Source organism: Molossus molossus, unplaced genomic scaffold (genome assembly GCF_014108415.1).
Source record: "Molossus molossus isolate mMolMol1 unplaced genomic scaffold, mMolMol1.p scaffold_m16_p_2, whole genome shotgun sequence".
NCBI lineage: Eukaryota > Metazoa > Chordata > Mammalia > Chiroptera > Molossidae > Molossus > Molossus molossus.
The window spans coordinates 76330324-76348674 of record NW_023425355.1 but is presented as its reverse complement, the minus strand read 5'-3'; the positions used below and the strand labels follow the sequence as shown (position 1 = coordinate 76348674).

The 18351-nt window shown below is 36.8% G+C and overlaps 1 protein-coding gene across 6 annotated transcripts in view; it reads left to right on the top strand.

Annotated features, from left to right (window-relative positions):
- ATP11C (ATPase phospholipid transporting 11C) overlaps positions 1-18351 on the top strand; it is a 280762-nt gene that overhangs the window by 224940 nt on the left and 37471 nt on the right. For all 6 annotated transcript variants that reach the window (XM_036270575.1, XM_036270573.1, XM_036270577.1 and 3 more), the window contains 3 exons: positions 3711-3770; positions 6956-7083; positions 17149-17284. In XM_036270575.1, coding sequence (XP_036126468.1) covers positions 3711-3770; positions 6956-7083; positions 17149-17284 — 324 coding nt within the window. The remainder of the gene's footprint in view (positions 1-3710; positions 3771-6955; positions 7084-17148; positions 17285-18351) is intronic.

The window sequence follows — 18351 nt, the reverse complement described above, 5'->3', positions numbered from 1 at the left end:
AGAACATTTCCATCACTCCAATAAGAAACCGCAAACCTATTAGCAGTCAGCCCCAAAACATGTTTAGCACTTTGCCATTTTTATTTAATATGTTGTGAGCATTTTTTTCCATCCAGTTAAATGTTCACCTAAAATAATAATTGTGCAAACCCCCCCCATGATTAGACATTGGGGGTTTCCCAAAAAACATAAGGTAGTTTCTCCAACAACACCTTGATTTTCTTTTAACATCAATTAGAGTACATGTTAAACTGAGCCTGCATACTCATTGTTCTGTCTATAATAGCCATTTACCAAAGATTTTAATTATATCTCAGTTTATAGGTGTATTATCAGGTTAATGTACCAGTTCTAAATGATTCAAGTGGTTAGGATGTTTCATACCCTATATATCATAGGAGGAAAAGCTTAGAAACTGTTTTTCTGTGATCAAGCCCAGGTCTTATTAACTTCATATTTTAAAAAAACAAACAAACAAACAAAATATATATAAAACCATGACCTCAGGTTTACAGATTTGCTAAGACCCTGTCAACCAATATCAGCTGCTATCCAGGTCAAACATCGATGATGATTAATAGTGATAATTATTAACCCAGTATGTGTAATGTACTTTACTGGTTGACAAAAACACTTTATTTTCTTATTTAATCTTCACAAATCTACGAGGCAGTTCATATTATTTCCATTTAAAATATGTGGAGCCTGGCCTGTGTGGTTCAGTGGTTGAGCATCAACCCATGCACCAAGAAGTTGCCAGTTCAATTCCTGGTCAGGACACATGCCCAGGTTGTGGGCCAAATCCTCGTGGGGGGCATGCAGGAGGTGGCCAATCGATGTTCTCTCTCTCTTCTTCTCCCTTCCTCTCTCTCTAAAATCAATAAAGAAAAAAATGTAAAAACTAAAAATTAAAAATAAAATATGTGGAAAGTAGGCCTCAGAGAACTTACATAACTTGCCTTTGGAGCAATATAGGAGGTGACAGAACAAGATTTCCACAATAGCTTTACTTACGCTAATTCTAGTACTCTGTACAAAATAATTAGGGTTTATGGAACCTCGGACTCAGTAACTTAACAGCCCCAAATGGAGCGTGGCGATGGGTTGTTATTCTCTCTTACCTCCCTCTAGGAGAGCCCATGAAGATTTACCATAGAGATCTGCCTACCAGTCTAATCCCTATTTCCAGAGGCTTGGTTTGCCTAAAATGTTGGCCTGCAATTCATTCAGTTGCCACCAGATGGAAGGAATACTCTATTAAGGAAAACAAAATAAGCATTAAAATGGCTAATGTTTACCCAGTTGTCTGTAATTGAAGGTTCCCAATTGTGGGGATTATTTATATAGGTGGTGCCCTCTGTCTTCATAGGATCTCTATGCCCATTATCTCTTAATTACTGACTTAGAAATATTCCTATTTTAGTGCTGCCATTCATCCCAAGATAATTTATAATACCTTTGGCCCTCTTTAGCTGAGCTAAAAAGACTTCCTACATCTTCAGTTTGTTATTGCCTCATCCCTGAAGTACTTCAGTGACAGATCTTGCTTTCTGTTTCTCCATGCAGTCTACCTTGCATAATTCAGCCAGGTTAATGTTTGAAAAATCTCACTTACCAACTGTACTATAGAAACTTGACTCTCCATTGTCTACGGATTAGTCTGGCTTTTAAAGCACCGCACAGTCTCACCCTGTTTTACCTTATCTTTTTAAAATTCTTAAAACCTTACCTTGTTTCCTACTATCAGCATATCCTAATCATCTTTAGCATCTAGTTCAAATGCTAACTTCTCTATTTATTCAATCAACAAATGTTTGAATGTATTACCACGTGGCAAGCACTGTTTTAGGCCCCCAGAATTCATAATGGAATAAAACAAACTCCCTGTTCTTATGGAAATTACATCCTAGTGGGAGAGTCAGACTCCCCTTCCCACAAAGCACTCCCATAATCCCTCCAAGCTCTGCCTCCTCAGACATCAGTATTTAGAGGGTATGGGGGGGATAAATGGTGATGGCAAGAAACTTGACTTGGGTTGTTGAACACACAAGACAATATACATTTGATATATTATAGAATTGTACATCTGAAACCGATAGAATCGTATTAACCAATGTCACATCAATATATTCAGTAAAAGCCTGGCCAGTGTTGCTCAGTGGATTGAGCATCTTCCCATGGACTGAGAGGTCCTGGTTTGATTCCCAGTCAGGGCACATTCCCCAGGTTGTGGGCTCCATCCCCAGTAGGGGGTGTGCAGGAGGCAGCCAATTGATGTAGCTCTCTCACATCGATGTTTCTCTCTCTCCCTTATCTCTTAAAAAAATAAAATATAAAAAAATAAATTCAATAAAAAAGAAAAAGTATGACTTTAGAAATGCTACCTACAAAATTTTACTTTATATTAGAATTGATACATACAATTGAGTGCTGCCCTTCCAGGTGATGAACTCTTTTGAGCAGTGGCACTTACTGTAATGCTATAGGAGTTAATCAAAACATGTATAGCAATTTTCTTTAGGAATATCCTCCAGAGCCTTTATTATATTCACCTAAATATCCTCAGCCATGGCAGATGTTCATCCTTTGAGAATGTATTGGATTTATATATATTTTTTTAAATATGTTTTTATTGATTTTTAAGGGAGAGAGAGATAGAAACATCGATGGGAGAGAGAAACATCAATCAGCTGTCTCCTACATGCCCCCCACTAGGGATCTAGCCCACAACCAGGGCATGTGCCCTGACCAGGAATCAAACTAGGACCTCTCAATCCGTGGAACGATGCTCAATCCACTGAGCCAAACCAGTGGGGCTAGATTTTCAAAAACAACCTCTAGTCTCCCAGCCTGGTAAATTACCTAAGTGAGAATGTATGACAGAAGGAAGGAGACTAGCTTTTTGACATGGCTCAAAAATGGGCTCATAAAGGTGCTGCCCAAAGAAAAATCCAGAGACAGTTTGAAAAAGTGAATAAGCAGCACTCAAGGTCATTTGAAAGTATTGATTCTGGTAGTTTGGCCTGAAGATATTAATTTCAGTATTTAGAGCCACAGCAAGTAACTTTTAGTGCCTTATGAATTCTTTGCTTGAATTTTTAATATCTAATTTTAGTATTCTCCCTATTAAATTATAAGTCCCTTAGGAATAAGTAGTTTTGTTTTGGTTTGGTTTTCTTGTATCACCCAGGGTGCCGTCTTTGCTTATAGTAAATGATCAATATTAGTATGTTGATTGTTTGATGAGGCAGTGATAAAGGCAGTAAAGCAACATACACTGTAATAATTTCCTGACTCTTTATTGGCATTAATTGATTTAAAATACGGGATGGGCAAAAGTAGGTTTACAGTTGTGAGTACTGAAACACAGTTAATGATAAAACTACTTTATAATGATTTTAAATCTAATTGGCATTTAAGGTATAGTACCATTAGGTACTTGTATTATGTGATCTCATTCCTTTACCAGAAGAATAGCAAGAGGTTCTCATAAAGTGAGATCTTTTGGCCTTGGTAGGGCAAAAGTTGATATTAATATGAATTAGTCATTTGTTTTTGTTATTCACTTACAACTCTAGAATAGAGATTTATTGCCTTCTGATGTTAGAAGGACTTAGGACTGCCTGTAGTCTATTTGGAGTAGTTTCTTGTTTTAGTTTAGAAATTTGATTAAGTGAAAACATTAACCTTTTTCTCCATTTTTCTCCCAGAACCTTTGTTTCATTTTGCCACAATTTTTGTACCAATTCTTCTGCGGATTCTCACAACAGGTTTGTTTCCCTAGTTATTTGTTATAATATAGTTTATACTTACTATTAATAATTTACCTTTTTATGTGTTGGATTATAGGTATTAGAGAAGTATATCCAAAGTAAAAAGAGTTTTTTTTTTTTTTTTTCCCAACAGTAGACCTTCTTGGCTTGCATTTTGACAACAGCAAATGTTTGTTTTTGTTTTAGTCGTGTTCTTATTATTACTTTGTTTTTAAAGTTATTTAGTATATCTTATTAGACTTGAGATAACCTTTGAAAGAGTATTCTGATTTTTTTCTTTGTATCAGCATATTTATTGTTTTCCAATAATCCTAAAATGTTATAATTTAATATTTCATAAAATAGAATCTCACACCTTTGCAGTTTCTCAAATTGATTTTTTAGAAAAACGTTGAGTTTTAAGCTGGCCGTGAAGCTGTGATTCCTCGATAAAGCCTTGGATTACTTGATCAACTCTACATTTTTTTGTCTTCTATTATTTTTTTGAACATTTACTACATAAAGAATATGCTGTATGTTAACTTGATATAACAAATAGTATTATCAAGTAAAGCTGTTGTTTATTTTGAGGACAGAATTCTACCTTCTCTAATTATGCATCTAAGAATTACTATTCTCTTTCATGTAACCTCAAAGTACCATAGTGAAACAAAAGTAGACTGATGCTTCTTTCTTTTGTTTGAGTGAAATTCAAGACTAAATTAAATACCAATCAATCTGAGTTATTCTTTTTAATTTCCTCATTAGCGAAAATGGGTAGTTTCCAATGAAAATGTAGTGCTTTATGTCAACAGACTAGTCCTCCCCCTTAAGAATTTAGTAGAATATTTTTGCTGAGTTTAAACCTTTGTATATGGAAGCATCTCCATGTTCTATGTAGAGCCATAGTTTTAACTTCATTGATAATTTTGCATGCATATTATCTTGCTTTGTCTCTAACGTAGGTCAAATTTGTCCCTTCCTCTAAGCTTCCCCAGCTCTTTATACACTCACCACCCTGCTCTGCTTCTGCAATTTGGGTTCCTAAACATACAGGGCATGAATCTTACTTGTCACTTAGTAAGCACTCAGTAAATGTTTTTTAACTCAAGTAATAAATGAACTAATGCTCTATTCAAGTTGTTCTCAACCTTTTTGAGGCAACTCCCATTATGATAGTAAGTGTATCTTTACTAACCATTGTTTGAAAATGCATAATTGTGTTCACTTATGTCATATTTAAATGCATTTTATTAATCAAATAACATTTATATGTGTGAAAATACAGATGAATATGAGATATTCAGGCCACAGGTAATGGTTGTATGATATCTAACACTGTGTAGAGAAATACTGAACTCAATAAGTATATTCATCAAAATGAGATTCAGAGAATACCTTAATTTTTTTCCATAAAGGAAAATTTACAATATCAAATCAGGTTTTTACAAATGTGTTATAGCTTTCAATCTCTAATCAATCATTCAATATTTATTGAATGCTTTTTATATGTCAAGTTCTGTTCTAAGAGCTTAAGGTTGTCAAAGCCCTCTAGCCAAACACTACCAGGAACACACTTGTAGGTAATCAAATTTGGTTTATTGCTCGATGCAATGAGAAAGAATACACACCATGAGGAACAGAGGCCTCTCATGAAGAGAGTGTTAGAAAAGTCTTATAAGATTTGGGTTGAGTTAGGTAATTTTCAGAAGGCTTTAAGAAGTGGAGCCTTGCTCTAGATTGTGTACTGTTAATAAGCAGAGGTAATTTTATGACTGGGCATTTCAGTAAATCTTATTCAGGAGGAATAAAGACTAGAAAGAGGTTAACATTGTCATTGGTCAAGAAGCAACAGTTACTCATATTATCCAGAATGGGTTTGTTTGTCATTATTTATGATTTGAATGATATTCATGCTCTGTGTTCATATGTGATTGTGGACTGGTTTTGTTTTTGTTTTAATACATCATAATCACAGAATGGCCTTGTTTGATATTACATTTCTGTGAAAATGTACATGTTTGGCAGACCACCCATGCTTAGCTGTGAGCGCCAGGCCAGCTCCGTGATGTCAGAAGCCACTTTGCTCTTTCTCAAGCTGCAGCTATCTCATGAAAATGGAAACAAACAAACAAAAAGCTGGGATAGCAATACTTATACCAGATAAAATAGACTTTAAAATAAAGGCTATAACAAGAGACAAAGAAGGACCCAGCAGCTTCACTTCTGGGTGTTAATCTAAAGAAACCTAAACACTAAATCAAAAAGACATATACACCCATATGTTCATTGTAGCATTATTTACAATATCCAAGATATGGAAACAACCTAAGTGTCCATCAGTAGATGAATGGATAACTAAATGCATGTATACAATGGAATATAATTCAGCCATAACAAAGAATGAAATCTTGCCATCTGCAATAACATGGATGAGTCTAGAGCAACAGTTCTCAACCTGTGAGTCTCGACCCCTTTGGGGGTCAAACGACCCTTTTATAGGGGTCGCCTAAGACATAACAGTAGCAAAATTACAGTTATGAAGTAACAACGAAAATAATTTTATGGTTGGGGGTCACCACAACATGAGGAACTGTATTAAAGGGTCACGGCATTAGGAAGGTTAGGAACCACTGGTCTAGAGAGTATTGAGCTGAGTGAAATAAATCAGACAGAGAAAGACAATACCAGATGTATATGTGGAATCTAAAAAACAAAATAAACAAACATGGAGAAGAGAAACAAACTCATAGATACAGAGAACACTATGATGGTTGCCAGATTTGGGGTGGGATGAGGTTAGATTTGGGGGAGTATGGGTGAAAAAGGTGAAGGGATTAAGAAGTACAAATTGGTGGTTACAGAATAGTAATGGGGGTGTAAAGTACAGCATAAGGAATATAGTCAATAATATTGTAATAACTATGTATCGTGCCAGATGGGTACTTTGAATTATCAGAGTGATAACTCCATAAGTTATATAAATGCCTAGTTACAGGATTGCACATCTGAAACTAATATAATGTCAACTGTAATTTCAAAATAAAAAGGTATTTAATTTTTTTTAAGAAAACTTCCTTTGGTATTACAAAATGTGAAAAAACTGTCTTGTTTTAGCTTTTGTTTTTTTTTAACACATAAATATCCTCTTGAAGATGATTGTTATAGGACTTTTCTTTCTCTTCTGTTGTTTGTCATTTCAGCCACTGTATGATGCTGCTTACCTTACAATGTACAATATCTGCTTCACGTCCTTGCCCATCCTGGCCTACAGTCTACTGGAACAGCACATCAACATTGACACTCTGACCTCAGATCCCCACTTGTATATGTAAGTTGAACATTACAGTTTAAGTTTCCTCAGACTTACAAAGTTGTGGGTTTCACTTCGTATGAAGGAGGGAAGGACACAGACTACCCACCTGGTTTGATCACATGGTTCTGTTCCATTCAACAGGAAAATGGTATATTTCCTAGGTATAGATCCTATACTTGAATGTGTATGAACCATTTAGTTCAAAATCATTAATTTCTAAAACTTGAACCTATATTGTCATAGAGTTTCGGAGTCTTAGAGGAAGATACAATATTTTAACTACCAAAAACATAATAGCCTAATACAAATTTTTTTAGTTTAGAATATTGAATTCTACATATAATAGAATAAACTGATGATATTATGTTAAGCTTTCTCTTGTAAACTGCCCCTGAAGACTCTCTCCCTTTGTTAGCCTCATTCTAAAAGTGCTTTGTTGAACAAAATAATAAATTTACCAAGCCATAATATTCATTTTCCTTCCTTTGGAAATGCACGTGTTTCTGTATGGATGGGGGACTGACTGGGCACTAACTAGCCTCAGTTGCTTACCCTATGATTTAATTGGATTTTATTAGTTAAGCCTAAAGCTAAGAATAAATAAGATGTTAATTTAAAGCAGATTATAAGCATTACTAAATAGTGGATGTCAAGAGCAGTACAGAGACTTGGGTGGTTTATTTGTATGGAGTGAAGGTATACAAATTAAGGCATTTCTTTAACCAGTATGACTCATAAAATTCACATTTAGTAATTGTTAGACTTAATCAGATTTATAAAATATATCATCATAATTTTTAAGGTATTGTATTTATTACGAGAATTTTTGAACATGCACCAAAGTGGCAAAAATACTATTATTATGGTGAACTTCCCTGTCATTACCACACAGCTTCACCAGTTATCAATTAAGGGCCAGTTCTCTTTCATTAATAACCCTCTCTGCTCCATCACATCACAGACTTATTTTGAAGAAAATATCAAACATTGTATAAAAATAATTATTTCAGTATATATCATTTTTTTCTAAAATTTATTTTTATTTTTTAATTTTATTTTTGTTACAGATGTTTCTCCATTATTATACCATTGATACCCTCCCCCCATGCCCCCCACCCCATCGCTGGCTTTATTGTCCATGTCCATTTGTTATGCGTACATGCATATAAGTTCTGTGGTTTATCTCTTCCCACCCCCACCACCCCCTCTTCTGAGGGTTGTCAGTCTGTACCCTACTTTCATGTTTCTGGGTCTACCCTATTCCTCAGACTGTTATGTTCATTATATTCCATATATAAGTGATATCATGTGGTATTTGTCTTTTTCTGCTTGGCTTCTTTCACTTAGGATAATACTTTCCAGGTCTCTCCATGTCCTCTCAAAGGATAAGAGATCTTTCTTTCTTACAGCTGCATAGTACTCCATTGTGTATGTGTACCACAGCTTTTTTATCCATTTGTCTACTGATGGACACTTGGGCTGTTTCCAGATCTTAGCTATTTGCTACAAACATGGGGGTACATATATTCTTCCTGATTGGTGTTTCAGACTTCATAGGGTATATTCCTAGAAGCGTGATCACTGGGTCAAATGGAAGTTCAATTTTTAATTTTTTGAGGTAACACCATATTGTTTTCCATAGTGGCTGCACCAGTCTGCATTCCTACCAGCAGTGCACTAGAGTCCACTTTTCTCCACACCCTTGCCAACACTTGTTTGATGATTTCTTGATGGCGGCGATTCTGACAGGTGTGAGGTGATACCTCATTGTTGTTTTAATTTACATCTCTCTGACAATTAGTGATGTTGAGCATTTCTTCATATGTCCCTTGGCCATTTGTATGTCCTGTTTGGAGAGGTGTCTATTCAGCTCCTCTGCCCATTTTTTAATTGGGTTTGTCTTTGTCTTTGTTTTGTTGCGTTGTATGAGTACTCTATATATTTTGAAAATTAACCCCTCATCTGATGTATCATTGACAATGATGCTCTCCCATACAGTGGGTTGCCTTTCTATTTTGATGGTTGTTTCTTTTGCTGTGCAGAAGCTATTTAGTTTGATGTCGTCCCATGTGTTCATTTTTTTCCTTTGTTTCTGTTGCCTTAGGTGATGTATCAGTGAAAATTCTGCTGCGTATGATGTTCGAAATTTTGTTGCCTACATTTTCTTCTAGAATTTTTATGGATTTATGGGTTACATTTAATTATTTTATCCATTTAGAGTTTATTTTTGTGTATGGTGTAAGTTGATGGTCTAGTTTCACTTTTTTGCATGTAGCTGTCCAATTTTCCCAACACCATTTATTAAAGAGGCTGTCTTGACTCCACTGTATGCTCTTACAACCGTTGTCAAATATTAATTGAGCATATTGCCTTGGGTTCATTTCTGGGTTCTCTATTCTGTTCCACTGGTCTGTATGCCTATTCTTGTGCCAATACGAGGCTGTTTTGATTACTGTCACTTTGTAGTATAACCTGATATCTGGTATTGTGATCCCATCTACTTTGCCCTTTTTTTTCAAAATTGCTATGGCTATTCGGGGTCTTTTTTGGTTGCATATGAACTTTTGAAGTATTTGTTCTAGTTCTGTGAAATATGTTGTTGGTATTTTTATGGAGATTGCATTGAGTCTATAAATTGATTTGGGTAATATGGACATTTTAATGATGTTAATTCTTCCAATCCATGAACAAGGTATGTGCTTCCACTTTTTTATATCTTCCTCTATTTCTTTTTTCAGTGTCCTGTAGTTTTCTGCAAATAGTCCTTTACTTCTTTGGTTAAGTATATTCTTAGGTACCTTAATTTTTTTGCCACGATGGTAAATGGGATTGTTTTCTGTTTTGTTTTTTTTTTTCTGTGAGTTCATCATTGGTGTATAAGAATGCCATCGATTTCTTGACGTTAATTTTGTATCCTGCTACTTTACCAAATTCATTTATTAAGTCTAGTAGATTTTTGATGGAGTCTTTAGGGTTTTCTATGTGTAATATCATGTCATCTGCAAATGATGACAGTTTCACTTCCTCCTTTCCAATTTGGATCCCTTTTATTTTTTCATGTCTGATTGCTATGGCTAAGACTTCCAGTACAATGTTAAATAAGAGTGGCAAAAGTGGACATCCTTGTTTTGTTCCTGTTCTTAAAGGAAATGTTTTTAGTTTCTGCCCATTGAGTATGATGTTGGCTGTAGGTCTTTCATATATGGCCTTATTATGTTGAGATATGATCCCTCTATTCCCACATTGCTGAGCGTTTTTATCAGAAATGGATGCTGGATTTTGTCGAATGTTTTTTCACCATCTATTGATATGATCATGTGGTTTTTATTCTTTTTTTTATTTATGTGGTTTATCACGTTTATTGATTTACGAATATTGTACCAGCCTTGCATTTCTGGGATGAATCCCACTTGGTCATGGTGAAAAATTTTTTTGATGTATTGCCTGATCCGATTTGCTAGTATTTTGTTCAGGATTTTGGTGTCTGTTCATCAGGGATATTGGCCTATAGTTGTCTTTCTTTGTAGTGTCTTTTTCTGTTTTTGGTATTAGAATTATGCTGGCCTCATAAAATGAGTTTGGAAGTCTTCCTGCTTCTTGAATTTTTTTGAAATAGTTTGAGGAGAATGGGTGTTAGTTCTTTTTTGAATGTTCGGTAAAACTCCCCCATGAAGCCATCTGGGTATGGGCTTTTGTTTGCTGGAAGAATCTTAATTACCTCTTCAATTTCCTTAATTGTTATTGGTCTGTTCAAGTTTTCTATCTCTTCCTGGTCCAGTTTTGGGACACTATGTGTTTCTAGAAATTTGTCTATTTTGCTTAGATTATCAAATTTCTTGCCATATAATTGTTCATAGTAGCTGTTAACGATCTTTTGTATTCCTGTGGTGTCAGTTGTGATTTTTCACTCTTTCATTTCTGATATTGTGCATTTGTGTTTTCTCTCTTTGTTTCCTGGTGAATCTAGCTAAGGGTCCATCAATCTTATCTTTTCGAAAAACCACCTCTTTGTTCATTGATTCTTTGAATTGTTTTTTTGGTCTTTCTGTGATTTATTTCTGCTCTGATCTTTACTATTTCCTTCCTTGTACTTGCTGTGGGATTTTCTATTTGTTTGCATTCTAATTCTTTACGTTGTGTGGTTAGACAGTCAATTAGAAATTTTTCTTGTTTCTTGAGGTAGTCCTGTAGTGCTGTGAACTTCCCTCTCAGAACTGCTTTCGCTGCATCCCATAGATTTTGTGTTGTTGTGTGTTCATTTTCATTGGTTTCCAGGAAGTTTTTAATTTCTTCCTTGATCTCCTCAGCAACCCATTCATTGTTTAATAACATGCTATTTAGCCTCCACGTTTTCAAATGTCTTTGCATGTTTTTGTTGCAATTGATTTCTAGTTTCATGCCATTGTGATCTGAGAAGATGCTTGATATGATTTTAATCTTCTTGAACTTGTAAAGATTTATTTGTGTTCTATCATGTGGTCTATCTTTGAGAATGTCCCATGTGCACTTGATAAGAATGTGAATTCTGTAGATATCTATTAAATCCATTTGGTCTAGTGCTTCATTGAGAGTCTCTGTTTCCTTGCTAATTTTTTGTCTAGAGGATCTATCCAGTGGTGTCAACGTGGTGTTAAAGTCCCCTGCTATGATTGTATTGCTGTCGATTTCTCATTTGAAGTCCTCCAGAAATTTTTTAATATATTTTACTGCTCTTATATTGGGTGCATATATGTTTAACAAGGTTTTATCTTCCTGTTGGATAGATCCTTGCAGTATTATGTAGTGGCCTTCTTTGTCTCTAGTTATGGCCTTCATTTTGAAATCTATTTCATCATATATGAGTATTGCTACCCCAGCTTTTTTTTCCTTTCTGTTTGCTTGGAAGATTTTTTTCCCTCCCTTCACTTTCAAACTGTGTGAGTCTTTTGTTGTGTGGTGGGTTTCTTGTAAGCATCATATAGATGAGTCATGCTTTCTTATCCAATCAGCTACTCTATGTCTTTTTATTGGAGCATTCAGTGCATTTATATTTATGGCGATTATTGATATGTACTTATTTATTGCCATTTTTTTTAATTTGGTTGTATTTTTCTTTCTATTTCTTCTACTAATTACAGCAGTACTTTTAACATTTCTTGCAGTGCTGGTTTGGGGCTAATGTATTCCCTTACCCTTTTTTTGTCTGGGAAGCTCTTTATTTGACCTTCCATTTTGAATGATAGTCTTGCTGGGTAGAGTAGTCTTGGATTCAGATCCTTGTTTTTCATGACCTTGATTACTTTATGCCATTCCCTTCTGGCCTGTAGTGTTTCTTGTGAGAAGTCAACTGAGAGCCTCATGGGGTTTCCTTTGTAGGTAACCTGTTGCCTATCTCTTGCTGCTTTTAGGATTCTCTTTTCCTGGTGGTTTTTAATATCCAATTGTTTTATTTTCAGCTTCTCTATGTCCTTACTCATGCTGTTGAGATTCCTCAAGATCATGGCTCTGAATTCTAGCTCTGTTAACATGCCTAACTGCTCCACATTGATATCATCTTCTGTGGAGGTCTCTTGTTCTTTCATTTGGCTTTTATTTCTGTGTTTCACCATTTTGGCTATCACTGTGGGCTTTGGAGCCTGTCAAGTTTTCCTGTGGGTGTTGGTGTTCTGCTGTTTGTGGCTCCCTCTCCTGGGTTTAGATGATCGAGGGTGGATCCACGTTAAACACCACTGTCAATCTTACTTTTCTGGTTAGAGTTGCTAGCCCAGGAATGGTACTGTTATCCTGTAGCTTTTTGCCTGGAGGCTAGCAGTAGAGGTTACTTGAAGAGTTTTGTGTTGTCAGTTGATTGAAAAACTATCTCTGGTGCTCTGTGTAAGGGGATTTCCCCAGGGTGGGGCAGATGCTGGTTGTTAGTGAGCCTCAATTTGCATTTCAATGGTCCACAGGGTGGAGTTCAATCTCCAAGCGAGGGGCTGCTGGCTCACCCCAGAGCCCTGGGAAGGAGCAATATGGCCACAGCCCTTTGTGGCCGCAACTCAGCAAAAGCTCTGAGCACCCTCCAAATCCTTAGTGTCTCCACACAGTTCCAGTCCAGTCTGCCCTCCCTCTGCCAGAGCCCAAGGTGAGTGGCTGTGGCTATTTTCGCCTCTGTCCGGGCTCTGCACTGTGGAGCCGCTTGGTTGTTTAACCCAAGGGCACTGCTCACAGCTAAGGTTGCTGCCAAGCTGCTGACCATGGGCTCCCAGCCCCCATCTCAGGTCTTCACAATCCTACCAGGATCAGGTCAGTGTCCCTGGTTATGTGGTCCTCGAAAGCTGCTTTTCTGATGCTTTTTCCCATAGATTTGTCTGTGTTTTAGTTGTAATTCCAGTTTGGTCCTGAGAGACGGTCTGTGTAGCTTCCAATCACTCCACCGCAATTTTGGAAATCTCAGTATATATCTTTTAAAGATAAGGACTTAGAAAATAATAGTTCCTTATTATACCTTAAAATTTTACAAGTCCATAGTATCAAATATTCAGTCATTGTTCAGATTTCTCCAACTGATTTATTTCTTTGAATAGCATTCGTGTTTGACTCAGGATATAAGGTTCATATATTGCAGTTGGTTAATCTGCTTCTTGAGTCTTTCTCTCTCTCTTTTTTGTTAATGCCCACTCAAGTATTTTTTTCCTTTAGATGTAGCGGGAAGGAGAAAGAGAGAGAGAGATAAAGAGAGAGATCAAAATGTAGATCAATATGAGAGAGACACATCGATTTGTTGCCTCCCACAGGACCCGAACCAAGGAATTGAATTCAAAACCCTTTTGTCCATGGGGCCGACATTCTAACCACTGTGCCAAACCAGCCCAGGCTCTTGATTTTCTTTTAATATGTAGGTTAACCTGACAACTTATTTGTTGCAGAAACAGGATCATTTATCTTATCTAGTTTCCCCTGATCTAGAGTTTGCTGATTGCATTGATTAACATGTTTTTCTTTACCCCATATTTGCTGCAAAGGGATAGTTAGATAGTTTTTCTTTACCCCATATTTGCTGCAAAGGGATAGTTAGATTTGCTGCAGAGGGGAATCACAGAAACTTTTGTAGAAATGTTACAGAGCATCATCTCCCATACTCTCATTTTTAAAATGAGGAACCAGGACCCAGAAAAGACTTGCCTAAGAACGCAGGGTATAACTAAAGGCCAAACTAAGATCAGAATTTGGTCCTCCTGATGATCAACACTGTGCTCTTTCCAGCAGGCTGGTGGTTTTCAAACACTGAGCCAACAGTGTATTCTGTTTTACGACAACACAAATGTGAAGCCAATAGTGCCATTGGTCTGGTTGAAGTGGGGTTTGGGCAGCAGTGACCATAATCCCTCTCATTTAATCCCAGCAAGAGGTCCAGTTAATTGCCTGAGTTCTAGTCCCAGCTTTACCACTCACTAACTGTGTGACTTTTCCCAGGTTACTTAACTGAAATGTGCCTCAATTTCATCTTCATTATAGTCTGGGCAACAATAACACCTAATCCACAGTGGTTTTATAAGGATTAAACTAGTGACTATGTATAAAAGAACTTAAAACAGACTGATGGATCTCAGAGGAAAGGGGGATGGGAATAGATTAACCAAAGAACTTATATGCATATATGTGCCCATGACACTGACAGTAGGATGGTGAAGGACTGGATGGTGGGGCAGGAGCTGGGTGGAAGGGGGCAATTGGGGATTAAAGTGGGGGGACATCTGTAACACCCTCAATCATAAAGATAATAAAAAATAATAATAAAGAAAAAAAACTTAAAACAGTGCCTGGCACATAGTAAGTTTTCAGAAGATGGTAGTTATTGATCTTATTCTAACACCCTCCTACACTTAATTTCAGGGCTGTTCTGAGCACTGTCATACATTAAGAATGTTGAAAACCTAAAGAAAACTGTTGAGCACAAATTAGTATAAGGGTTTCCATGAAGTTTTACTTACTGAACGGCAGGTGTAGGTAATGAACTATTAAACAATTTTGCATAGAGGGTATAGTATACATGCCACATCTGATGTAGAAATGAAAGCCATGGCATACCTGTTGCCCAGCCCAAAATTCAGTTTTCCTTCTTGTGTGTTCTGATGAGACATTACTCTCAGCCTGTCACTGTAGATTGCTCCATTAATCCAAGTATTATTTTGTAAATATGAAACCCTAGTCTTCATATGTAGCTCTCTCTGCAGTGGTGTAGCATATTTTAGATTACATCTTCAGGAACCTAGTGACTTAGGCATTTCCCACACATTTTGACATGAAACAAGAAAAACATAATTGGATATTTTTATATTTTTAAGAGAAATGTTAAAGGTAAACTAGTTTCTTTATAGAGGGAAGAAACACGGTTTGTTTCTTCTACTGATTTAAAAGCAAAAAAGGGTCCTGGTACAGCAGTTGCCTCCCATCAGATGGAGATGCTCAGGCATGTGCTGCTGGTCAATGGCTCCCCAGGTCTATATTGTCTCTCATGTTCTCCTGCATGTTGACTGCCATATTCTGTTTCCAATTACTTTGTCATTTATCTGAATACAGCCAGAAGGCTTCACACATATACCACAACACCCCTGTCCATCTTTTCACATTATGTAATGTAACTCCAGAGAAGGTGTAGAAACACAGGAACCACTTTCTGCCTCAGCCCATGACAGTGGCTCTCAAAAGCCTTATTGGCTGGCAGTTGCTGGACAGTTCTTGCAAGGATCTTTAGGAAGGTGCCTCTGGCTCCTAGTTGCCTTGGGAATCTGACTTATTGGCTGTGGGGATAGCTTGTTTCTGGGAAGCAGCTACCTCTTTCCTCCTGCAGTGTTGCTAAGTCCAACAACAGTGCATTGCTTTATGCATCCCCTGAATTTCAGAACCTGCATGTACCTGGAAGTATTAGTAAGTAAAAGTTGTATATTTGCTATGTTTTCAGGAAACCCCAAAGTATTCAATACCAGCTGAATGAGGATCAGTGGTATTTGCATTACAAAGATGTTTTGTATTCCATCAGCACAGTGACATTCTTGGTGCTATTGATGACTGGTGTGTTATTTTTGAGTGATTAGATACCTTTTGATAAATATTAACAGTAATTTGAAATAGAGTAATAAGTCCAAAGAAATTCTATGCACAAATCTATCTTCTTTCTGCAGCTCTACTCTATTACTTTTGATATCCTTGTTTAATATTCTGACTTGCACTGAAAATATTGTGCTATTTTTGACAGATTGTAAATGTTTAATTTGCTATCTTCCATTTGGCAAAGCAAGACTGTACAGCTTCAAACATGTTATTTGACTAAACTGCAAAAGTACAAAGGTGGCATCCCAAGACCAAAAAAGGTTAAACTCCCAGGAAGAAATCTTGATTAAAAGAAATATTTTAACAATTTTAGTGGGAAAGTGGAAGTGTCTTGGTTGAAAGCATTTGATTTTAGTAAATCTAGGACTGTATATTAGCTCTGTCCCTTACTAAATGAGTGAACTCTGGTGTGCTGCTACGCTAGTGGTTCCCAAATGTTACTGCATGATAGAATCACCTGGGTAGCTTTAAAAATATCCTGATGCCCAGGTTAGCCTTTAGCCAATTAAATCAGGTTGGGAGCCAGGCATCATTGTTTTCAAAGATCCCCAGGTGATTCCAATGTGCATCAAAGTTTGGGAAGCATTATGATACACTTTTTTGAGGCTCCTTATTATTTATAGATAGAAGTGATAACAATACTTACCACATGTGGTTTTTATGTGGATAAAAATTGTCTGTGTACAACTTAACCTAATTTTCTGACATATAAGTATTCAATAAATGGGAGCTAATTATTATTGATTATATTATTGTTGTCAGGTGGCCAGAATTTTAACATACAAGTGTTTGCACAGTTTACTCCAATACCTCAGTCAGGAGATGTTTGCACAAAAATAAACCCATGGTTCAGTCTGATCTTTTACCAAAAGCCTTTCAGCTCTTCAGGGGTAGCCCCTTTCATTATAACAGTGTCAAAACCCATGTGCGCTTTTGACAGTTCACCATATTTTTAAATAAACATAATTCAGAAATTCATTAACCTGTATTTTTCCCATTACTCAATAGGAAAATTTCTGGCAATGCCATGCTGCAGTGGAGCCCCTTCTTATATTGGACGTTTCTGGCTGCATTTGAAGGGATAGTATTTTTCTTTGGGACTTATTTTCTTTTTCAGACTTTATCCCTAGAAGAAACTGCAAAGGTAAAAAAAAAATAGCATTACTCTTTTGGTATTAGAAACATGGCTTATCTTTTTTCCATAGTCACTAGATCTATCATATACATATTCTAGCTGTAATCATTTTGCAATTTTTTTTTTTATCCTCACCCGAGGACATTTTTCCATTTTTTGTTCAGGTAGAGTGCAGGGGAGAGAGAGGAACAGAGAGAGAGAGAGAGAAACATTGACGTGAAAGGGACACATCGAGTGGCTGCCACCCGCACAACCAACCAGGGCCGGGGACAAACTGCAACCGAGGTACATGCCCTTAGCGGGAACCGAACCCGGGTCTCTCAGGACCGCAGGGCGACGCTCTAACCGCTGAGCCAAACCGGCCAGGGCTCATTTTGCAATTTTTTAAAGGTACAGTATAGTTCTCACAACTTCTTTTGAACATTAGAAGTGTTGAAGTATAAAATCACTTCTTTTGTGCATGGCTAACTAGAGAGCTTATGTGCAAACCTTTTGGAAGCTTAATTTAACTTGGCTGTTTTTATTAGAAGAACAAAGTTATTGGGACTTCAGACTTTGAACCACTACACTTTGATGTGAGCAAGGCTTTTCTGTTTTAAAAGCAAAGTCTGGCCCTACTCAGTTCTTATTCATAGTGGCCTTCCATGGTTGGAGTTCAGGAGGGTAACTGCCATATCTTTGGAATTCCCTTCTCTTCCTCCTTCCCTTCCACATGGTAGCATAGTGTTTTCCAGAAAGGCTGCACTGGTCCCGCCAGTGCATTTCCAGCAAGCATATAAGTTAGCCCCTGCATTGGTATGATTTTGCCCTGACTGTGCTATAGGAGAGAATGGTCTTCCTGCAGCCACACAGTGGAAAATCAGACTAACCAGCTTGCATGCTGCTTTCACTATGTTTGCTATTCCTGGTTTTCCCCTTTTGTTGCTATTCATTCTTTATATTCATAATGTGAAGCAAAGCTAAGGTTCAAAAAGAATTTACTGAGTACAATGCCTATGTCTAGACCCTAGATAGTCAATATCTATTAGGGATTTATAGGGTCAGTGGATTTGAATAATACTTTAAATTAGGTACTA